Consider the following 24,041-nt stretch of genomic DNA (forward strand, 5'->3'; position numbering starts at 1 on the left):
AATTCTCCTTATATTTTAATTCCCTAGATCCAAGGAGGAGATCCAACTGGAACAGGAACGGGTAAGCAAACTGGGCTCTTCCCCCCCCCTCCCCACTGTTCAACATTTCTATTGGACGCGACTTGTTTTCGGCTTTAAACACTACATTCATGACATCGTCAGACCACTCGTTCCTGGAGCGTTCAAAGTCCGCATTTTCCAGGGCGAAGCAACATGCACTGTCACTTGGGGGGGGGGCCTTTATTTTTTCACGCCTGTTGCAAAAAACGAAGCATAAAATATTTCAAAGAAATGGCATTGGCGGGATGAATACGTTGGGTCATTTTTTTCCGGTTTTTAGGGAACAACCCAAGTGCACAGGAGGTTTACAACTCCGTTTCCCCGTACACGAAGACGTATTTATCTGATTTACACCTCACCTTTTCGCCAGGAAAATGGCGCTCAAGTTGGCAAGGGCGGGGGATTGTGTGTGTGGGTCTGGGTGTGGAGAAAGTGTGCTTGAATGAGTCATGGGGCATGGGTGTGTATTTGTGTTTCAGACAGGGGAAGGCTGTGTCTGGGAGCCCACCACACCCAACACCAGCATGTGGTTATGGCCACCAGCACTCCTTGCTTGTGGGCCTGAGGGCAAAGAAGTGGTCCACCCCACATCTGTAGGGTAGGACGATTATGGAACCTCCATTTCCTAGGTCTTTTAGGTCTTGTCTGGAGTTGGAATTGTGATCTGTTGTGAGGTTCGCTCTAAATTATTTAGTTATTTTATTTATTACATTTTTATACCGCCCAATAGCTGAAGCTCTCTGGGCAGTTCACAAAAATTAAAACCATAATAAAACAACCCATAGTCTAAAAACACAAATACAAAATACAGTATCAAAAGCACTACAATTTTACAGTATAAAACCGTCTAATGACGCTTGTGGTTTGGTTTAATGTTGCATGTAGTCGGAATTCATTCTCTGACGTAGGTCCGGATATATGTGTTGTGATATTTAAAAATAAGATCATTTTTACACCATTCCAGGGCGGTTTACAATAGAGGGTGTTTGCTTACTTGTTTGTTTTTAACAGTAGAGATGTAACAACAGTTCCTAGGTTGTTTAACCCAGGAATTGCCATGGCCATGGCCGAGTGGGAGTGAGTGAGCCCTCTACCTCCTATGCACTCATCACGTCCACTTTCAATCAACAACCCAGGAACATTCCTGAGTTTTTATCATGACGTCCGACTCCAGGAACTCTGGGTTGTGTAGGGGTTAAACAGCCAGCGTTAACAAACCATGGGTGATTGTTGGGTGAACTCTGGGTTGCTTAACCCCTAAACAACCCAGAGTTCCTGGGTTCAGGCATCATGATCCCAACCCAGAAATGAGTGTTCCTGGGTTGTTGATTGAAAGGAGAAGCAAGTAGCATTCTGCTCAGTTAACACCCTAGGAATTGCGGTCACATGTGAACCGATTCAGTGTGTTGGACTTAAAAAGAGGGTGCAAGGGAAGATGTTTCGATGGAACAGCTTTATACCAAGGCAGCCCTTTAGTTCAATATCTCCCATGACTTTGACTAGCAGCTGCTCCCCGGGGTTCTTTACCATCCCGACTGGCAGATGCCGTGGGTTGAAACGGAGACCTTTCACAGGTAAGCAGTACCACTGAGCTTTGCTCCTTCCCCGGGTTCTTGCAGCGTTCTTACGCTGCATCGTTGCATCCTCAAACCCGTCTCAGCAGAAGTTATTTTGAGGACTGTCGAACGCAAAATGTGCCGTGGCCTTGAGCGAGGCCCTCATTATATCCAGAGTGAAAAGAGATGTTTGTGGAATTGCTCCTGGCCAAACATGGCCCATTCCACCCAAGTCCAACTATGCTATTAGTCCCCGATTGCTTCCTAAAGTTAAGAATAAAAAGTTGTCTTGTTTTTCCTGTACTTCCCCCCTCCTCCAACTTCCTGCCCTTGTTACTGGTGTGGAAATGTTGACAGGCAGTCCGACAACACAGACAGTCAGGAAGTTTGGGCAAGTCACCCTGTGAGTCTGCCTTCTGACTACTGTTGTCATCAGCGGCTCTTGCTGCTCCTCTGCTTTCTCTTCAACGCTGCCGCTTGCTCGCTCGACAGGCAGAGAGCCAGGGAAGAAACAGGCGGCGGCATCTCCTGTTCCTCCTTCTCACCATCACCATTATCTGGGCCAGAGCGAGAGGCAGGTAAACATGCAGTTTGCCATGGCGAAATGGAGGAGCAGCTGCAGAGGACTCTTGCCAGTGGGCCCTGCTGGGGTGGGAGCCTGCCACGACACAGGCTCTGAACACCAGACCCGGCCGCAGCTACTCCCTGCTCAAGCCAAGCACCACCGCTTGATACACCTGAGGCAAGGGATAAAGCCCACCTTCCTCCAAACTATGTGGAGAAAGGGGTTTAAATGGAGAATGGATTTTAATATATATAATAATGCGCTGTGAGTTAGATCTGCTTAGGTGAATGATTGTCAGAGTGGGTGCTAAATGTGTAAACTTAAGATGATAAATGCCAAACAGACACGTGGGATTTTTGTGGTAGTTTTAAAACAAAACAATCAAAATTTATTTTTAAAAGTTCACAAGCTTTGTTTCAAATCACAACCTTTAAAAACCTTTTTGAAACCTTTCATCCAATCCTGTCAATCATTCACATATGCGCTTTCCTTTTTCTCACACAATCACTCTTGAACTTTCTTTATTCTCAGTATTGATTAATATACATCCACTACGTGCACACCACACTCTAAAGACACCACTCTCTACACTGACTCTCAAATTTCCCAGAACTTAAGTACCATAAACACAGAGAGCACTACAGACTCTAAGAGTACCTAAAAAGTCCCCCCGAAAAGTTCTCTCGATCCCCTCCGTCATTCCCTTATATATCACTCCTCCCCTTTCCCAAGACATTCTAGCTCCGCCTACTCAGGCCAACATTCTAAAAACCACAGACTTACAAACGGCAGACATACATTTGGAATTGACTTGTGGGGTGTGACGCCACAGGGCCCTCAGCAGATGCCCCATCACGCCCACCCTTTGCACCTGCTCCGCTGCCTGGAAATCCACATCCATGCTGCTGCTGGTGTTGAGCTTTACGCCTGCAGAAACATCACCACCACCATCATAAATTTATTTCTAACCCACCTCTCCATTCTGATCGAGGCGGGGAACAACAGCAAGTGTAAAATACATAAAATATTAACCAAAACACAGGATACATTATTAAAACTTCCTAAAAGCATCCTAAAATTCCACTGGAAAGGCCTGCCGGAAGAGGTCAGTCTTTATAGCTTTCTTAAATGCTAAAAGACTGTTAAGTTGACGAATCTCCTCCGGCAGGCCATTCCACAGTCTGAGAGCAGCAGAAGAAAAGGTCCTCTGAGTAATACCTGTCAGCCTAGTTTTGGTTGGCTGAAGGAAATTCTTCCCAGAGGACCTGAGTGTGCGGGGCGGATTGTACGGGAGAAGGCGATCCCGCAGGTAGCCTGGACCCAAACCATGTAGGGCTTTAAAGGTGATAACCAACACTTTCTACTTCGCCTGGAAACTAATTGGCAGCCAGTGAAGAGAAGTTTAAATACGGAAGCCAGGTCTCTTTCCCGCCTTCGTTTTTTTGCTGCCCCAAATGGGTTATGCTTTGAACTGAGCCCCAAGTCATTCTTCAGAAAGATCAGCATTTTGATGCCACGGTCTGCAGATAAACTGGTGGAGTAGAAAATTGGCATGTTTGTAGCTGTGAATATCCCCACCCCACCCCCCATTCAAACAAATGGAATTATACGTCGGTACCTCCAGTGTGTTAGCTGACAGACCCTTCCTTGTAAGCTGCTTTATTAGAGATGTTGCATCCACTCTCCGTTCCAAGTTGCTTACTTCTAGAGACCCTGGGAAAAGAACGGAACCTTACAGAAATGGGTGTGGAGTCTTCCTCGCTTGCCCAGAAGATGGTTCAAATTCCTATAAGGAAAAAGCACTGAGAAGTGATTTCCTCTTTTTATAGCGGTCATTATGCACCTCAAGCTTTTGCAATATAGTAGCCATGCATTTTTTTAAAATTAACAACAAAGATGATTAAGACAGTGAAGTTGTTATATTACCATTACTGGAATAAATGGCACTCTGGCACAATAGATTTTATTTGATTTTTCTCGTCTTTGTTGCTCTTTATGATTCCACTTACTGTGTACAGCTATTTAAGAGGGAGGCTTTAGGGGCGTGCTTCGAAGAAGCAATCACAGTCTTACCTCCTCCTTTAATCTTAATTCGGCCTTTCGTTCCTGAGGTAAGCCTGATTTACATTGCAGCCAGACAAGAAATAGTCCTTTATCTTACCAGTCATGCAGCAGCTGGGATTCCTTGCAGTAACCATTTGCTATAATGACTCCCGGTTTCTCAGAGAGAGAAAATGAGATAAAAGCTCTTATTTCCAGAAGCAGGAGAAGAATTGCCCGAAGCCATCTCTGATTTAAATGGGTTTAGCTGCCGTGCCAACCAACCCACAATGAATGCTGGGTAGCAAAGTCATGAGGCAGCCAGCCAAGACAACAGTAGTCAGAAGGTAGACTCACAGAGTGACTTGCCCAAACTTCCTGACTGTTAAAAGGTCAAAGGCATCCCATTTTACAGATGAAGAATACTGAGGCTGAGAGATCAGTCAAAGTCCAGCCGTTTATTCCGTTAGAGCAGAGAAATCTTTCCTGTTTCCTCGGTTTTTGTAGTACAGTTGTTTGTGTCAGCATTCTGAAGCTCAAAGCATTTTGTTGCGGTTTGGGGTGGGTGTGTTCAACTTCTCTTGAGGTTCCTGTTGAGTTTCTTTTCCCCTTGCGTTGTTGAGGGGAAGGGGTTTGCAAGGGGAAATTTGCGACTCGAACTCTGCAACGGGGAAACAGACGGTGGGGAGGCGGGTTAAGCATCCTGTCCCCTTGCTGCGTCTAAGCTCAAAGCCACCTCCTCTTGAATCTGTGCATCGTTTAACAAAGAGGCTGGCCGAGGGAGGGTTACGGACGAACGTGAAACGCGTAGGGTAACTCCGAGTGGCACGAGAAAGGAGAACTCAAGCAGGTTGTTGTCAGTTGTGTAAATAGAAGTCCCCACGCTTGGTTCACCCAGAGCTTAGCAATTTTCACGCCCCCCCCCCGCCCCCACAGTTAAGTAAAACGGCAATTCATTTTAAAATTCCCACCCGCACCTTTTGTTTGGAGTATTGCAGGTTATTTTTAACCTACTACGGAGACCCCCCGTGCACCCCGCTACCTTCCCACCCACCCCCCATTTTAAACAGCTTTTCTTTATGGCAAGTGTCTCACTCGCAAAGAAGAGCATGTCTTTTTGATGACAGCCGCGGTTTTTTTTTTGAAAAGCAAGCTGGGAAATTCTTGGCTGCTCCTCTGTCTCAAAGACAGTGGTGCTCCAAGGTTTCGTTTCTTTCTTTTCTCTTCCACTTCTTTTTAAAAATAAAATAAAGCAACACCTTGATTCCCCCCCTCCCCCCTTCATCTTTACATCCGCTGCCTCCACTTCAAACCTAGGGTGTCTCGCTGTTTGTTGACGTGCTCCAAGTTCATCCTTAACGGTGGGACATATCACCCAGTGTGCCTACTGAGCTGGTAGGATGCTGCTGTTCCTTGCTTTGACCTAAAACCACCGCTCGCTTATACAGAATTGGAAAAGGCACCAAAACACCCAGGTCCAATCCTCGGCATGTATTTTACATATTCATGTATTTTATGGTTTTGCTTGTGAACTGCCCAGAGAGCCTCAGCTATTGGGCAGTATAAAAATGTGATAAATAAAAAAATAATAACGTCCAGTTGAAAGGATCAGGTCACAGGTGCAATGGGAAGTGCCTCTGTCCAAGGGCCTGGAAGAACCATGCTGGCCGGGCGGTAGACAAATAGGCTGGCCTGATATAAGGCATGTTTTTTTAAAAAATAATTTTAATTTTAATTCTTTTGTGGGTGTGGGTGTGGGTGTGTTCCACTTTTATTTATTTTGTTTAGTTCTGGTTACATAAGCCAGATTATAAGTCATAGATTCAGTTCAATTATAATTCCAATTTCCACCTGGTTTCAGTATGATCTGGGTTCTAGTCCCTACTCGGCCATGGAAACCCACTGGGTGACTTTGGGGCAGTCACAAACTCTCAGCCCAACGTACTTCACAGGGTTGTTGTTAGGATAAAACAGAGAGGAGGAGGATTATGTACACCGCCTTGGGTTCCTTGGAGGGGGAAAAAAGGTGAGACATAAATGCAGTAATAAATATCAACTTGCTTAATTCATAGAATCATAGATTTGGAAGGGGCCTATAAGGCTATCGAGTCCAACCCCCTGCTCAATGCAGGAATCCACCCTAAAGCATCCCTGACAGATGGTTGTCCAGTTGAAGGCCTCTAGTGTGGGGGAGCCCACAACCTCCCTAGGTAACTGGTTCCATTGTCGTACTGCTCTAATCGTCAGGAAGTTTTTCCTGATGGCCAGCTGGAATCTGACTTCTTGTAACTTCAGCCTGTTATTCTGTGTCCTGCACTCTGGGATGATCTAGAAGAGATCCTGGCCCTCCACTTTATTTCATCACTGTTGAACCGTGGATCACCCATTTACAGACCAAGTTCCCTTTCAGACATGTTGAGAAGGGGACCTTGTCTCCTTATACTTATGCTCTCCATAGTCCTGTATCTGCCGTGCTTTATTTACAAATTCAATGAATTTCCTCCACACCCCTTCAAGTTTGTCTTCGTGCAATTGACCTCATGCTGTCCTTAACTTTTGAGTCAGTTTCTCTAAGACAACGATTTGCCAAACTCTCTGGTACTAGTTTTCGTTATAAAGCCCAGCTATTACATTTAAATCCCCTACCCATTTCTGGCCCTCCTCCTCTCCCTTTTAGCCTCACAACAACCCTGTACAGTAGGTTAGGCTGGGAGTCAATGACTAGACCAAAGTCAGTCACCCATTGAGGTTCATAGCCAGGTGGGGACTAGAACCCGGGTCTCCTGAGTCCCAGTCCAACACACTAACCACTACACCACACTTTCTCTCCCATGTCAGGGAAAGGTTATCGCTCAAGGGCGGGCAGGAGGCTTTATCCCCCTCTTCCCTCCCCATCGCTTTCTCCTTGTGTGTCATACCTTTTCAGGTTGTAAAAGCCTGCAAAAGATCTCAGAGTTAAACACCTGTCTTCCACCCTGGAGGGCCCCTGCCAGTCAGTATCAACAATACTAAGATAGATGGACCAACAGGCAAGAAGTAGGAGGATCCTGTTCGTGCACTTGTGTCTACTTTGCCCTTAAGGAAGGATTTGGGTAGCTTTAAAAGGGAGTTGGATAAATTCCTGGAGGAGACGGCTATCCATGGCTAGTGGTCCTGATGGCTATGTGCTACCTCCAGTATCAGAGGCAGTAAGCCTATTAGCACCAATTGCTGGGGAACATGGGCTGGAGGGTGCTGTTGCACTCATATTCTGCTTTGTGGGTCCCTGGCTGACAGCTCATGGGCCACTGTGTGAACAGAGTGCTGGACTAGATGGAGCCTCGATCTGATCCAGGGCTCTTCTGATGTTCTTAAGGAAGAGTAACATGAGATGCATCTGGGTCTGTCCACATGCAGGGGAATGGGGCAGGGAGAACTACATGGAACCTGCCCAGTACCTGATGGTCTCATTCTCCACCTCCCCCCCCTCCACTTTTCCCTTCGGTGTCTTTTCTGTTCTTGCGCGTGCCGGTGTGTCAAATTGCTTTGCTGCGTGCGTGCGTGCCGGGAGCCTCCCGAGGACATCGGGTGCTTCTAGAAACGGCTGTTCTGCCAGCGATACGGTTTCTCCAGAGGATTCTTCGGCTCGCTTGGCGCACAGGGCAGCTCCTCTTGACGGATGCGTGGCTGGTGTTTCGCTTTCTCTCCATTAACGACGTGAAGCAGGAGGGGGGAGGAGAGAGAGAGAGACAGGCAAACATATTCTCTCTCTCTCTCTCATGGTTTGTCAGTCAGGATGGTAAGCGTTGACATTCTAAGTACGGAAATGGCTTGTCTCCGAACCGTCGCTCCCATTTAGGACTGGTCCTGGAGGGAAAATGAAAATGTCACAACTGTCATAAATAGCAGGGAAGCGACAGCCGCGCAAATAGGCCTCCGCTCAAGACGGCAATTCCGTTTTCTCTCCCAACGAGAGAAAATTGGATCCCGGTGAGGCACCGCGAAATAGCGGCGTTGCAGATATCGCCATCAATAGGGTCTTGTATGAATCATCAGGAGTTTGAGGGGGTGGGGGGACACACGGATACGCAATCGGATGGTTGTATGACAGGGGATGTCTGGCCAATTTGAGCCTTTCCCTATTCCCCAGAGCAAGGGTAGCAAAGTGTTCTGACTCTGGGTGATGGCTTGCATCCCCAGACACACACACACACACCCCAGAGGCTGGCTGATGCCAGGGGACAGGGTCTTTCTCTCCCTCCTTGTCCCCTGGCACCTGACTCTATGGTTGCTCCATGCCTCCCTGTATGCAGAGGAGGAGGCAGCAGTCTTTCCCTGCCCAGTGCTAGAGAGAGCCCTGAGCATTGGGTGGTGCCACGACACAGGCTCTGAACACCAGACCCGGCCGCGGCTACTCCCTGCTCAAGCCAAGCACCACCGCTTGATACGCCTGAGGCAAGGGATAAAGCCCACCTTCCTCCAAACTATGTGGAGAAAGGGGTTTAAAATGGAGAAGGATTTTAATATATATAATAATGCGCTGTGAGTTATATCTGCTTAGGTGAATGATTGTCAGAGTGGGTGCTAAATGTGTAAACTTCAGATGATAAATGCCAAACAGACACGTGGGATTTTTGTGGTAGTTAAAAACAAAACAATCAAAATTTATTGTTAAAAGTTCACAAGCTTTGTTTCAAATCACAACATTTAAAAACCTTTTTGAAACCTTCCATACAATCCTGTCACTCATTCACATACGCGCTTTCCTTTTTCTCACACAATCACTCTTGAACTTTCTTTATTCTCAGTATTGATTAATATACATCCACTACGTGCACACCACACTCTAAAGACACCACTCTCTACACTGACTCTCAAATTTCCCAGAACTTAAGTACCATAAACACAGAGAGCACTACAGACTCTAAGAGTCCCTAACAAGTCCCCCTGAAAAGCTTTCCTGAAAAGGTCTCCTAAAAAAAGAACTCTCCATCCCCTCATTCATTCCCTTATATATCACTCCTCCCCTTTCCCAAGACATTCTAGCTCCGCCCACTCAGGCCAACATTCTACAAACCACAGACTTACACACTGCAGACATACATTTGGAATTGACTTGTGGGGTGTGACGCCACAGGTGGGCCCTGGGGAAAGGGTGGCGCCTGAGACAGAAGCTGATAATCCACACAGGGACACCCCCCATGATGCCCCGCGGCCCCTATCACCGTAGACTTTGCGGTCCCTCTAAGCCTGCCAGTACCTTCCCTTGTATGTAGACGGTGACAGTTTGGCTACATACAGATCCACACTCTGAGAATTAGCTCAGTGTAGGATTGGAGGGGAGTTTCACATACAGAAAGTCCCTCGATTCGATCCGCCAGCGAGGCACTGCCGATCAGTGTCGACAATACTGAGCTAGATGGACCAATAATCTGATTCCATATTAGGCTGCTTCCCGTCTTCTTCTCTCTCCCTCGTTCCCTATGGTAGTTGTAGTTTTTGGCTGCCTCTTTGACCTAGCAACTGAACTTCCTTGCTGGATCAGAAGCTATTTTCTTGCTTGAAAATGGAGGCTGAGAAACAAGGTGTACAGTCCCATCTACAGATCACGTGATTTTCATATCAGTGTTTGATATGGTACTATGTAAGGATTTCAGGTTTGGCTGTGTATTTCCATATGAACCTGTTGCTAGTTTGAGCTTTCTGTGTCTGTCTGTATAGGTACATAAAGATGCGGTTCTATCGTTGCATAATGTTTTAATGGATTTTTGTCATGCTGTGATTTCTTAATGGATTAGAGAAAATGGCAGCTGCAGGGTTTCAGCAATTGCAAATGCATTGACATTTGACTCTGTGTGTATGTGTGTGTGTGTGTGAGAGAGAGAGAAAGATTGGGATTGGCAAAACTTCCATCATTTTGGAAAGTTTTCTGTTTGTTTAATTTCAGGAGGAGAGTCAATTTGGGGGAAACCTTTCAAGGACGAGTTCAAGCCCAACCTGTCTCACAAAGGCCGTGGCGTCCTCAGTATGGCCAACACAGGACCCAACAATAACAAGTCCCAATTGTAAGTGAGGGCTGGGCAGGGCATCTTCTCTCCACGGCTCGTGGCTTGTAACCCTTGAGAAAGCACGAAGCGAAAACCCTTCTATTCTCCCAGGCTCAGATAGAATAATTGGCTTTTAACGCTGTTCTGCTGTAGATCTTAATCTGCTTAATTTCTACGTTCTACCCTTGCAGTTGAAAAAAAAAACCCAATGCATGTAAGACACTGCAAAGGACCGCTGGAAGAAAGGCAGGTTTTAATTCTTTCAGATAACTGTCGAAGGCCGTCCGGCCAGCCCTGCTGCTTACGACCTCGAAGGGTCTTACGCAGGGCCTGGGCCAAGGCCCCTCCCAGATTGACCTCAAAAGATCCTTAGTTCTAGGAGCTGGCTGATGCCGTATCCAGGCATGTGGGCCTTACGCCCAATGAGCCTTCAGGGGTGCTGAACCTGGAGGGCCGAATTCCATTTCAGAGAAGCTGGGGGGAGGGGCGCATTCCAGTGGTGGGCGAGGCCAAAGTGGCAGGGCTAGGAATCACCCTCCAAAGAAAGAAGCATCCCAGCAGGTTTTGGCTACAATCAAGTAACAAAGGCTTAGGAGAGGCATTTCAACTGCTTAGAATGGGGCGGTGTGGGGGGAGCCTTTGCGAAATCCAGGTTGCCACCCAAAAGTGGTGGTTGGGAGAAAGGAGGCTGCTTTGGGGAACCCAGGAGGCCCAGATTTGGACCCTGGGCCCGGGTCCGACATCCCTGCTCTAGGTAGCGGACTCCCTCTACTGCCCATAGAAGATAGGAGGTTGCCCTGTATCAGGTCAGGCTATTTATCCTTCTAGCCTGGTGGTGCCTGCACTGACTGAACGTGGTTCTCAAGGGAAGGGGGAGACCTCCAGAAGGGGTCTTTGACGTCACCTGCTCCCTGACCCCCTTTTTCAAAACCGGAGGTGCCAGGGACGGAACCTGGGATCAGGCGCTCTTGCACTGAGCTATATCCCCTCCGCCAACGTCGTCTGAGCCCCCCAGTCGATTCCTGTGACCGTCACGCATTGTGTATTGGTGCACCATGTTCTCTGTGTAGCACTTCGGGCTCGCTAATTGATCTTAATCCATGTGGAGTATGCGCAACGGAGGGCGGTGTGAACTGATCTTTATTCACCAAGTCCCTATTGGCCTTCCTTGTTATTCCCGCTTCCACAAGCCGTGGTTTGATTACAGATTCGGTTCTGTTACAGCGAAACACCAACTCAAATGCAGCCCTCTTCAAAACCTTCCATAATTGTACGCCTCTATAAACAGTTTCCTGCAAGTCCCTTTCATTGATCAAGGCGTTGGCGTGTCCCATAGCCAGCCAGACATTATATTGGAAGTAAAAATGGTGTGTGTGTGCGTGCGTGCGTGCATGCATGCATATAGGGGCCCAGGAAGGTCCATCTAGCCCAGTATTATTGACACTGACTGGCAGCTGCTCCCTCCAGGGTTTCAGGCAGGAGTTTATTTTTCCAGCCCTACTTAGAGACACTGGAGATTGAGCCCTGGGACCTTCTGCCTTCAAAGCAGATGCTCTGCCACTGAGCCACTGCCCCTCCCAGCTATGGGACATCCCATATATACACACACATATATACATACAAATGCAGAACAAATTCAAAGAACGTTTCTTAGAACCTCTATATCTTGTTCCCCTTCTTAATTTACTAGATCTTCCATGCAAGCTAGAAATCACTTTAGGGTTTACCTCTGCTGTTATGTCTCCCCACCCTTCTTAATTCCTCCCCGCCCCCACCCCTGTTCTTCCTTAGAGCCTACATACTCCCTTTCCTTTTGCTATTTGGCCTGTGTCTTTGAAATTCTCTGGGTTTTGAAAACGCTGGATACGTTCTGTTCATTATGTGCTTTAAAAGGGGGTTGGATAAATTCCTGGAGGCAAAGGCTATCCATGGCTACTAGCCCTGATGGTTGGATGCTACCTCCAGTATCCGAGGCAGTAAGCCTGTGTGCACCAGTTGCTGGGGAACATGGGTGGGAGGGTGCTGTTGCACCATGTCCTGCTTTGTTGGTCCCTGGTTGACCGCTGTTTGGCCACTGTGTGAACGGAGTGCTGGACGAGGTGGACCCTCGGTCTGATCCAGCAGGGCACTTCTGATGTTCTTACATTCTGGTGTGTTTTTTCTCCCCTTCCAGCTTCATCACATTCCGCTCCTGTGCGTACCTGGACAAGAAGCACACGGTGTTTGGAAGGTAAAGGAAGTCACTTCACTGTATTATACGTCACGTTTCCCTGTGTACTTTGATGCAGAAAAATAGCCATCACGGTGTAGGGTTGGGCTAGGACTAGGACAATCTGGGTGAGCAGTCCCTCATTGCTCAGACTTACCTGCCTCGCAAGGTTGTTGTGAAGCTAAAAGAGCAGAAGCTCATGCATGCTACCCTGAGCTCTTTAGACGAAAGGACGAGACTAAAAGGTAATGAAAAAGGAAAGAGAAACAGTCCTTGGCATTTTACCAGCCTGCAGAGCACGTTCACACACAAATCTGAAGTGGTGTTTCCTTTCTGATGGTCAGTGGCCACTAAGCAGTGCGTTTTCTCCGTACGTGAATTCATTTTCCCACTTCTGCAGGAAAGTTCTTTTTCTCAGGCACACTGCTTAGATTGTGTTGCCTTAGGCAGTAAGGCAATAGGGCATACCTGAGTACCGAAAGTAAAGTACATCAGCCATGGCTGGCTCCAGGGGTGGGGTGAGGGTGGGGGGCTTTGGGGAGGTGCCCTTAGTGGGTCTGAATGGATCCGCCTCCCCTTTGCCGCAATCGCCATGGTCCCCTTGCTTGCTGTCGTCTTCTGGGCCCAATCCATACAGCCGCTGAGAGGGGGAAGTCAAGAGAAGTGGAGACTGTTGCTGCTTCTCTTTGCTCCATCATTGCTTGCTCAAGAGAGGCCAGGGGAGCAGGCAGTGGCGGCAAGAAGCCGTAGCTCGGCCGGGGGTCTGTGGTGGGCTCCCTGCTGGATTCAGGGCCTTGGCAAATGCCCGACGATGTCAACCCTGCTGGTGCGAGCCCTGAAACTAGCCTTTCATTTGCTGCTTTTCTGAAATCGTCACTGGTGTCCTGTACCAAGATATGCTCTGGGAAGTGTGCATATAAGCGAAGGAATCTCTCGCACCCAAGAAAGAAAGGGTTGAGAAGAGGACGGGGACAGGTGCACCTTCCTCTCCTAAACCCTTGATTTCCTGGGGTGCATCCGGGAAGAGGCGGCTGCCCGGTTCATTCCGTAAAGTTACGTTCACAGCCACTAAAGGTGTCTGAGCAGTTACGAGCAGCAGTGGGCTGTCACTGCAACTAAAAATAGCGTCTTCCAGTCCCACAGACCTCATGAGTCATTGTCACAAATTCAGCGGGGAGGGAGAGTGTTAGGGACGTAGGTGTGATCTTCACACCTAGACTGGTTTTCATTTTGTTTTGTTGCTCCAGCCTCTGTAAGAGCAAATCTTGATTAAGAAATGCTCCTAAATCACGAGCCACCATTGTAGTGCAAACACGGATGGAAGACATGCGTGCGGCTAAGACGATTGCGTTCTTTCGTCAGGAGTTCATTAGCAACTCACCACGTTCTCGCATGTGTAAATGAAGGCTTTGCGCATTGTCCCTGTGAGGGGCTTGGCTTTTAGGCTGTGTACAGGCATACATAATTTGCATTTTGTACCTTATACAGATAATTTGGATGGCTTTAAAAGGGGGGTGGATAAATTCCTGGAGGAGAAGGCTCTCAATGGCTACTAGCCCTGATGGTTGTGTGCTATCTCCAGTATTCGAGGCAGTAAGCCTGTGTGCGCCAGTTGCTGGGGAACATGGGTGGGAGAGTGCTGTTGCACCATGTCCTGCTTTGTTGGTCCCTGGCCGATGGCTGGTTGGCCCCTGTGTGAACAGAGTGCAGGACTAGATGGACCCTTGGTCTGATCCAGCAGGGCTCTTCTTAATCAATCACAGGAACAACTGGTTCTTCCTTTTCCCTGTTCGGAATGCTGATTGGCTGGCCCTTGTGACCGTTATGATGCCACCTCTTTAAGCAAGAGGCTGCCTAGCTTTGGGGTCTCCAGCGTGGTGCACATGGACACCTCTTTCGGAGCCCACCCAACTCCCTGTCCCTCCCAATTTTAATTTTATTTCTTAAGATTTATTTATTTATTTTAAAAGTTAAACTGGGAGGTTCTCATGCTGCATAGCAAAGCGCTGCGTTCCCTCGCCAACTTTATTTGGGTTCAAGAGTGGGGTGAGTGGGTTGTGTGTCCGGAGCTTGGACACCTCCACCTCTAATTTGTACTTGAATTCTCGGACAAGTTACTTTTCTTTGGGTCTCACCAGTTTGTGCCCAGTCATGCCCACCATGGCAGACATTTTGTGAGGGTGCCCACCACATCCTCAAAATTCCACATCTGCTCACCAACCCCTCGCTCCTAACGCACAAAATTAGTCTTTTCCAGCTATAAAGGACAATGTGGTTGACTCTAAACATTAAAATGATTTTTCTGGTAAGCGCAAAATTTCGGAGCGGATGTGTGTGGATTTTTCTCACACAAACAAGTTTTCTTTCCTTCCTTCTGCTAGATGTTTTTGCTTCTCCTCCAAAGCATTCCAGATACTTTTATGTATTTTTATTTTATTTTTGTATTGTCTTCTGGGCAGGAAACTGTGTGTTTTGTTTTGCGCCAGAGCCAACACAATATGGCATAAGGTTTAATGAATATTATTTCTGAGACTAAAACATACACGTTGGGGGGAAAATGTACAAGGCACGGTTGTCAAAGGAGCTGAGACAAACACGCATTGAATGTAGGATGCTTGTTTATTTATTTACAATATTTATATACCGCTCCATAGCTAAAATAGATTCCAGATCAGTGAACATAGGAATAAAACAGTAAAAAAGAAAAGATTAAAGTCGTTCAATTTAAAACCAATAGAAATGGTGGCTGATCAGCTGAGCAATGGTTCCTGGAAGTTGTTTTCAGGAGGTGCTGGAAGCAGCACAGTGTGGGTGCCTGCAGGACCTCAAGGGGCAGGGAGTTCCAAAGTAAAGGGGCCACCACACTAAAGGCTCTTCTCCTGGTGGACTCCAGTCAGACCGTAAAGTCCATAGGATTGTTGCTTTGGCAATAGTGCAAAGCACAGCACTCAGAACTTGCTTGTGCAAGTGGTGGTGAGGATGAAGATGAGGATGAGGACGATGCAACTTTTGTATGGTGCTTTCAAGAGTTCAGAGAGAGCTTCCATGCAGTATCTAGCTATAATACTTACAATAATGGTCAGCGTTATTATCCTTCATATCACAGATTGAGGCTGAATGATTTTGGCGTGCCCAACCCTTCTGGTCTAGTGAGTTTAGCAGAGGCGAGATTTAAGCCAGTTGTACTTCAACTGGTACAAAACAGTGCAGCACGGTTACTAACAGGGACTGGCCGACGAGACCACATCACGCCAGTCCTTTTCCAGCTTCATTGGCTGCCAGTCCAGGTCCGGGCCCGATTCAAAGTGCTGGTATTAACATTTAAAGCCCTAAACGGCTTGGGGCCAGGCTATCTGAAGGAACGCCTCCTCCCGTATGTACCTGCCCGGACCTTAAGATCATCTACAGGGGCCGTTCTCCGTGAGCCCCTGCCAAAGGAAGTGAGGCAGGTGGCTACCAGGAGGAGGGCCTTCTCTGCTGTGGCACCCCGGCTGTGGAATGAGCTCCCTAAGGAGGTTTGCTTGGCACCTACATGATATGCTTTTAGACGCCAGGTGAAGACCTTTTTATTCTCCCAGCATTTTAACAGTCTATAAATTTTAACTCAGTGTTTTAAATTTGTAATTTTGCATTGCTGCTGTTTTTATCTGGTTGAGCTTTTAAATTGTATTTTATATTATGGTTTTATACTGTTGTTTTATACTTTGAATGTTTTTAATTTTTGTGAACCGCCCAGAGAGCTCCGGCTATTGGGCAGTATAGAAATGTAATTAACAAATAATTAATAAATAAACAAGCCAGGGAATTCCCAGCCCATTGCTCAGTCTTAGCTCTGCCACACCAGCTCTTGTAGAAAGGTTGAACCTTCTCCTAACAACCCACACACACACACGCTATGGCCTTTGTGTACCCTCCCCACCCCCTTTTGCGGATCCCACCCCATTGGTGCCAATGGCAACTTTCTCCCAGTTTCTTGGAGGAGAAGGCTATCAAGGGCTACTAGTCCTGATGGCTAGGTGCTACCTCCCGTATCCAAGGCAGTACCCCTGTGTGCACCAGTTGCCGGGGGAACGTGGGTGGGAGGATGCTGTTGCACCGTGTCCTGCCTTGTTGGTCCCTGGTCAGCAGCTAATTGGCCACTGTGAACAGAGTGCTGGACTGGATGGACCCTCGGATGGACTAGCAGGGCTCTTCTGATGTCCTTATGCCCAACGCTGCCTACGTTTGGCACCAACCCTGAGGCCAGATATATTCACTGTGCTTTAAGCATGCTGTATTCCTCATAAACTTTTAATTCACCCTGAACGGCAATTGAATGAGGTTGCTGTGTGTGTGTGTGTGGCTGTTGGAATTGGGGCGGCAGAGAAAGGCCATTTCGTTGGGCCGCCCAGCAGATGGTGTTCTGGATGTCTGGGATGATCAAAGCCTCATTAGATCCAGACCTCCATGGAAGATGCCAGTGTTATTTGTGAGAGCAGCTTCCCGGTATTTAAACCGTAAGTGTGCTCCAGGGGCAATTAAACACGCAGAGCGCAATATGTCAGCTGGGCCGTGACCTTCAGCGCAGGGAAAGCGTTCTCTTGTGACCGGGCCTGAAGCAAGCATGATCAAATGGCGGTTCTGCGATGGACCTTCTAAAGGACGGAGGGAGAAATTGTAGAACAGCTTGTCGTAAAGGCTGGCCCTAAAGCGTTTCCCCAAGTCTCAAAGAGATGTGTGTTTCTTTTTGTCTGCCCTACTCTGCCATACAGAATGGCAAACCGCAAACAATTCAGATAGAAACTTGAGCAGGGATTTTTTTTTAGCTTGTTGCTTGGCCAGCGTTCTCGCCAGGTTGCAGTTGTTGCTGTCCGTTGCAGTATTTTTTGTAGCTTCCCTTGAAGCGCTAGAACGTTGCTCATTCTAGAGCTTGAATCCAGTTCCAAACAAGTTTAAAAACCTACACACGCCCACACCCATTAAACCCAGAAATAATGTCTTGATGAAATTTCGTAAACCCTAGCAAAAGACAATGTACCTTTCAGCCCTTATTGGAAGACAAGGCAAATGGCCTGACTTTGTGTCTCAAAGGGAAGTTTGTGCCACCGCCCAGGGGCCATCACTGTGAAGGCCCTGCTTCTGGCACCTACAGTTATTGCACTGACTGATGTCAGCACGGTGCCAGCTTTGAAGGCGGTAGATTGCAGAGGAACTGATAGAGGCGAGCCCAGAGAGCCATCAGATTTCATTAACATTTAATTGCCATGTATTTCATTTCTCTACTGCCCAGTAGCCAAAGCAATCTGGGCGGCTCACGAAAATCAAAACCTCAAATACAACATTATAAAAACATATTAAAAAATCTTTTAACGTACAATTTAAAACAGCTAAAAGCTATTCACAAGAAAATACCAGGACCCGATGAAAGAACTGACATCAAAAGTCCCACCGTATCCCGTCAAGGAGTAGAGGAAAGTCTTAACCCAGCACTGAAAAGATGGCCACGCTGGTCCCCGGTGGGCCTCCCAGGATGGCTAGAGAATGCTGGGAATTGTAGGACTTCTTTCTGTCTAAACAGGCATGAGATTGTGTTCGAAGTAATGTCAACAGCTTGCGTTTCTGACAGGGATGGCAACCTGTAGCCCTCCAGCTGTTTGGGACTGCCATCAGCCCTAGCCAATGGTGGAGGATAATGGGAGTCGTAGGCCCAAACATCTGGAGAACCACAAGTTGCCCACTCTGATTTAGGGCTTGCCATCTCACATTGACACATGAAGGGTGCCACTGCGTTCCCTTTACGTTGCACACCGTAATCTGGCTACACGCCAGGAAGGGATGAGCTCTGCCCTTTCGCTTGGTTTCAAAATGGTGTATTCCCTGCGTTACTTATTTTCCCCACCCACGCATATTCGTTCTTCTTCTTTATAGAGTGGTTGGCGGTTTTGAGACCCTGACGGCGATGGAGAATGTGGAGAGCGATCCCAAAACTGACCGTCCCAAGGTATAAGAGCGTCACTGGGCAGAACTAAACAGGTTTCTCGGCTTGTGTGTGTCGCGTGCTCGTTCGGCGTTTTGACGGCGCTTCAGAGAAATGACAGCACTCCGGTGAAGCGCAGCGTAGTTAATTTCTCTCCCCGCCCCCCCCCTCTCCTTTTGTTCTCAGGAGGAAATAAGAATCAAGTCAACAACTGTTTTTGTGGATCCATATGAAGAAGCAGATGCTCAGGTGAGGATGGAAATGTTAACATACGTAGGCTTGCACACAAAAGGACTCACGGAGGAAATGATTTAATACCTTCTAGGCAGCCTTGGCTCTTATCTCCCTACACTCCTCCTCCTCCTCCTCCTCCTCCTCCTCCTTATGGGATTTCAGTGCCACAGGATGGGGTGATAAACTGCTGGTTTAGAGGACTTCCAAAACCAAGAAAGATTCATGGCGTATTGGATTGTCAGTGGCTATTAGCCACAGTGGCCGAAACGGGTCCTTCTGAATTCCAGGGGGTATAATGTGCCCTGCCTGTGGGCTTCCTGGAGCCATCTGGCCAGCCACTGTGGGCAATGGGATTGTTGGGGAAGAGGGGAACAGCCCGGCTCTCTCCCTCCCATCTCCCTCCAAACAGCCTGTTGGAATGGGTACGGATGGTGTTCTTCGTAAAGGCTTAGCTAAATTCCTGGTGGGCAGGCCTATCAGCAGCTAAGAGTGGAGCATTCATGTTCAGAAGCTGCCAACCACTGAAGGAAGGGGACAAAACAGGAGGGGCGGGGTCCACCACTTTCATGCCTTGCTTGCGGGCTTCTTGAAAGCATCAAACAGGCCGCCGTGGTGGCCCTCACCAAATCCGCAAACACCTGCTGTGGCCTTCGAGGCCCAAATGGTTGTGGGCCGAAAGTAGATCTTCAGATGGCTTGGACTTCATCTCCCAGCATTCCTGCCCCTTGGCTATGCTAGTAGGGGCTTCTGGGAGTTGAAGTCCCAAACATCTGGGGATCTACTTTCTGCCCACCTCTAGTGTAGATGATCTGTGGCTCGATGGACGAATGATCTGACCTGGTACCCAGAACCCCTAAACACAGACGTGATGACCGTGCTTGGGCAAAACACCGTCTAAACAGGAGATGCTCAAAGCGCCCCCCCCCCCCCCAGCTCTCAGGGGTTGTAAAGCCGTGCCCGGCTCATCTGTGGACAGAGACGCAGAATGAAAGGCGCCCCCCCCCCCCCAGCTCTCTGGTGCCCCGTTCTTAGTCAGTGTCCAGCTTGAAACTGGCATTGCTCCCCCTCTCTCTCTCGTTTCTTCATGCTACTGTTGGCTGAGACTATGGAGGAACAGGGCTGTGCAAGGAATACACACCCTCATTCACAGTCAGATAGAAGTGGCACAAGCCATGCCCCCTGTCAAGCGTGCGATGCGGTCTCCGAACCGAGAAAGCAACAGACTGGGGGGCGGTGTGGACTCCTGGAAGGTTTCGCATTCCCTGGCATAGACAGAGTCGGCTGGGGTTATGGGACGGATCCGTGTTGTTTCACTAGATAACCTCTGGTCTGTTTGAAACCTCTGCTTCGGGGCTTTTGTGGATGCCTCTTTGATTGTGCTTGTTTTCTCAAAGGTTGCTAAAGAAAGAGAGAAGGCCCAGCAAGAGGAGAAGGCAGCAAAGGGGGAGACCAAAGCAGCGGCCCCCAAAGAGGAGCGGCACACTCCGAAAACTTACCGCCAGGGCGTCGGGAAGTACATTAATATCGCTGCAGCGTAAGTGCCCGACGCTTTTTTGCGTTCTTGAACTTCTGCGCTCCTTTCCATGGAGAAATGAAACAGTGCCGTGTCTGCATTAACTGGGTTGAGACAATTTGCCATCCTAACCTAGAGTTGTCTCCTTTCACTGGCCGTAGCCCCTCCAAGGTCGTAGGACAGAGGTGTTGCCTCATCACCTGCTACCTGATCCTTTGAGCTAGAGCTTCATATTGGGGCCTTCTGTGGGCAAAGCAAGTCCTCTCTCTACTAAGCTCTGCCCCCCCCCTTCCCGGCCTTCTCCAGCTTCGTCTTTGCTTGGACCCAACTTCTGAAGGTGTATCTTTCAGGTTACGTAGAAGTCATTGGGCCGGTTCATGCAACATGCCTACTTAACCCATGGCTGCAGTGCATGTGGCCACCATTTTGATTGCGTAACCTCCCAGCCATGGGTTATTCAAGACTTAAACAGTCTCCACTTAACCACTGCTGCAACTTGTGAGTTACGCAAGGGTTGTTTAACCCTCAAATAATCCATGATGACCCGTTTCGGATGACATGGCACAACCTCCGATGGGCCCAACTGTGGGTTCCACAGTCAAAGCAGCTGCAGCACGTGCCACAACCAGTACAAACCAGGTCATGGAATGCAAACTGATAGCCTTGGGGAGGGAATATAAAGGTTTGAGCAGGGAGTGGAGAGAGGGAGGGAGAAAGAGAGAGAATGAGGAAGATTCCCAACAGAAGAGTCTGGCATAAAGAATAAAAAAAAGGAAAGTGGATTCCATATTGTAGGTTGGGGTGAATTTTTTTATTTATTTAGTTGTTACATTTACTAACAAGTTGAAGATGGCTGGCTGGCTTAGTGTATTCCTCTGACTTTCTACCAATGCACTCTTGGCAATTCAGAGTTTAAAATACTGGCATGCAGTTCAAGAGACATGATACAAAAAGGGGGGGTGGAATAGGCAAAAGAACAAAGCCTCACTCCTGGGCCCCCCACAAAAGGCAGCAGAGCTCGGGTGGGCAGAAAGTAATGTCCAGATGTTTGGGACTTCAACACCTGCCATTCCAGGCCATTGGCCATGATGGCAGGGGCTTGTGGGAGCTGAGGTCCGACACATCTGGAGATCTACCTTCTGCCCACCCTGGGGTGGGTGTGTCTTTTTCTCCACAGCTCTTGGTTGCCTTGAAGGATGCAGAAGCAGGTGGGTGATTGATGGTTCACAGGGGGTCTGGCTAGGCTGTGATGTGCTAAAAGGTTTGTCTGGGGTGGGCGTGGGTGGCCGTTGTGCACCTCCCTGAGCTTTTTTAGATGAAGGGCAGGACAATAGATGTAATAAATCAGCCTGATCGTGTGATTTCCATCCTAGGAAGCGAGCAGGAGATGACGACGGACCATCCACCAGCACGGCTGCAAAGAAAGAGAAGAAAAACACCGGCTTTGGGGATTTCAGCTCCTGGTAGCCAATTTTAAGATGGCCAACCCTAAAGTACCCACCCGTAGCCCAGCCTGGATTTGCTGGCGTTTTGCTCCTGATTCCACAGCAGGCACACACAGACACCCGCACCCAACGTTTCCCTAACGTCCCCTAATTTAACTTAGTTTCCTTGGCAGCTCTCTCTTCTCTCCTTTTGTTTCGTGGTGAGTGTTTGCACTCTGTGATTCAAGGATGACTCTTACGCATGGCTGCTCAGCAGATCTGTCTGTAGGACATAAGAGGATGCTTAAACAGATGAATGAGGTTCGATTCTAGACTGAAATGGGTCATTGCCAGATGGAGGAGGAGGAGGAGGAGGCATCACTGGCTTAGTAGCATCCCTTGCTCTTTCCACGCAAGTATTGAAGAGCTTAGGAAGCAGCGGTCCAGACCGCTCTGCAGGGGCTGCTTTTGTGCAGGGAGACGCAAATTCAAAACTCCACCCGGCCCCATGGGGAGATGTCAGTTTTAAGAAGAGACACGCCTGGGTAATGCTGCAGTCCCGTTGCCCTGCCTCAAACGGGGCCTGAGCCCTCACAGTCCCTGGGCTACTGGCTTTTGCTAGGAAGGCTGCTTTTGGATGCCTGGGATGAAGCTGTTGCTGCACAGGAAGGTGACCTTTAGAGTAGAGGTATCATAGGGTGGGCATGGTTAGTGAGGCCTTTCCTTGCCCCCAGGATTTCCACTTGAAATCCTCCCTGCTGCCTATAAAGGGCTTTTGACTCTCTGGAGTTCCAGATGGGTTTTTGGAAGGGCGAATCCTGCTTGTCTGCTCAAAGCGGCTTTTCCTTAACAAACGGCAAATCATTTCTGTGCAATTCGTCTCCTGATGAAAATGGGCAGAGTTGTGGCAGTTAAGGTGGGACCAGAGCGCCACATTTGCTAGCACAGCCGCCCCTAACCTGGTACCCTCCAGATGTGTTGGAATACAATTCCCATCGTGCTGGATGGGGATGATGGAAGTTGCAGTCCTAACAGGTCTGGGGGGCACCAGGTGTGCTAAAGCAAAGGTGCTGGCTGAGGAAATGCGTTACGCCAATTTGGGGCAAAATTGCTAAAGTATATTTCATGCAAATGAATGATAACAAAAGCAATATTAAAGACAAAGCAAATAAAATCTCCCCCCCCACACACACACAAAATAGGTGTCCATATTGTCAGTGAAAAATATTCTCTCTGTTAGCAGGGAGGTATAATAGAAGATCGAGAACTGCACGTTCATTCATTACTACTTATTCACTATCCCAAAACGGGAGCAAACTACATCTCTTGGCTCAGTTTCATCCACCATCAAGCTATCTTTACGGCGGAACCGCAAAAGGAGACGGTGAAATACTTACACGGTCTGTTTGCAACGATGAGCTGAGAGCCCCTCTCAAGGACTATATTGCTTTAGAAAATAACATTTTGTAAATTGCAATACTGCCTTGTCTATGGGGGTGGGGGTGGGGGGAATCCCTTGATACAAAATTGTAGCGGGAGAAATTCTGTGAAATATTTTTCAATAAAGGTGTACATTTTCATTCGCTTTGCTGCTCAATTCATTTTTTCCCCAGGATTCTGCCAATGCAGAACTTTGTTTTCTTGCCAGGAAATGAGTCATCCATATTTTCTAAGGTCCTCACAGGAATCCGGGCTCTTTTGAGGAAACGGTTACAGCTCTCCATAAACTATAAGAAGTTCAACCTCGTAGGAGGAGGAAAACAAGGAGCTTCAATCTTGTTTGTTTAAAAATGGCTAAGTAGGTTACAGTTTAAAGTAGAGACACCATCCGAGGTTGGTCTCTTGGGCAGTGGCTGAGGGCCCACAGCATGCTAGGGGTCTGCTGCCACTGACCACAAGCTGTGCAGCCAGCAGGCACAACTGTTACTCGCTCAAAGCTGTACGGTCAGCTGCGGGCAGTGGTGAGCACGTTTGGTCACCTGTTCTCTGAGCACGTGAGGATTGATCCCAGCCACAAAGACTTATTCATCTGTTTGCTCTCTAAACAAACAAATGGTTCATTCCTGGAGAGGATGATGCCTTGGCGGGCGTCTTGCCAAGACCCTCTCCAAAACCTGTAACTGATGGAAGGCAAGAATGGTCAACTTGTGGTCCCCCAGATGTTGAGGCTTACAACTGCCCTCAGCACTGGCAGATGGCAGTTGTAGGCCCAAACATCTGCAAGGCCACAAGCTGCCCGCTGCTGATCTAAAGCAACAATCCTACTGCTTTTACCTCTGCTTTATAACAGTTTTGACAACTGTCTGGGCCCAGTCCACATTACATATACCTTTTTCAAACCTTTTTCAAACCGTTATATCCTGCTTAGTGTAGAACTGGCCCTGGTCTCTGGGGCTTTTCTGACCTCATATTAAGTGGTTTCCTGGTAGGAAATGTAATGGAATGCAGAGGGTTTACT

At 48.1% G+C, this 24,041-nt stretch overlaps 2 protein-coding genes across 9 annotated transcripts in view; one reads left to right on the forward strand and one right to left on the reverse strand.

The window, feature by feature from the left end:
- Positions 1-23,163, forward strand: part of PPIL2 (peptidylprolyl isomerase like 2) — a 65,466-nt gene extending 42,303 nt beyond the window's left edge. Inside the window, exons 14-20 of the mRNA XM_063143712.1 lie at positions 28-61; positions 10,148-10,265; positions 12,421-12,477; positions 18,364-18,436; positions 18,599-18,661; positions 20,041-20,180; positions 21,533-23,163. Coding sequence (XP_062999782.1) covers positions 28-61; positions 10,148-10,265; positions 12,421-12,477; positions 18,364-18,436; positions 18,599-18,661; positions 20,041-20,180; positions 21,533-21,626 — 579 coding nt within the window. The 3' untranslated portion in view covers positions 21,627-23,163. The remainder of the gene's footprint in view (positions 1-27; positions 62-10,147; positions 10,266-12,420; positions 12,478-18,363; positions 18,437-18,598; positions 18,662-20,040; positions 20,181-21,532) is intronic.
- YPEL1 (yippee like 1) overlaps positions 1-24,041 on the reverse strand; it is a 120,403-nt gene that overhangs the window by 61,153 nt on the left and 35,209 nt on the right. For 4 of the 8 annotated variants that reach the window (XR_010026267.1, XR_010026266.1, XR_010026265.1 and 1 more), the window contains one exon: positions 20,949-23,326. The exons of 1 other annotated variant lie outside the window; for it this stretch is intronic. The gene's annotated coding sequence lies outside the window, so the exon portion shown is untranslated. Of the gene's footprint in view, positions 1-20,948; positions 23,327-24,041 lie in introns of those variants that run through there. 3 more of the 8 variants (XR_010026268.1, XR_010026269.1, XR_010026270.1) reach the window with 2 other exon arrangements.

This window comes from Elgaria multicarinata, chromosome 18, assembly GCF_023053635.1.
Source record: "Elgaria multicarinata webbii isolate HBS135686 ecotype San Diego chromosome 18, rElgMul1.1.pri, whole genome shotgun sequence".
Lineage (NCBI taxonomy): Eukaryota > Metazoa > Chordata > Lepidosauria > Squamata > Anguidae > Elgaria > Elgaria multicarinata.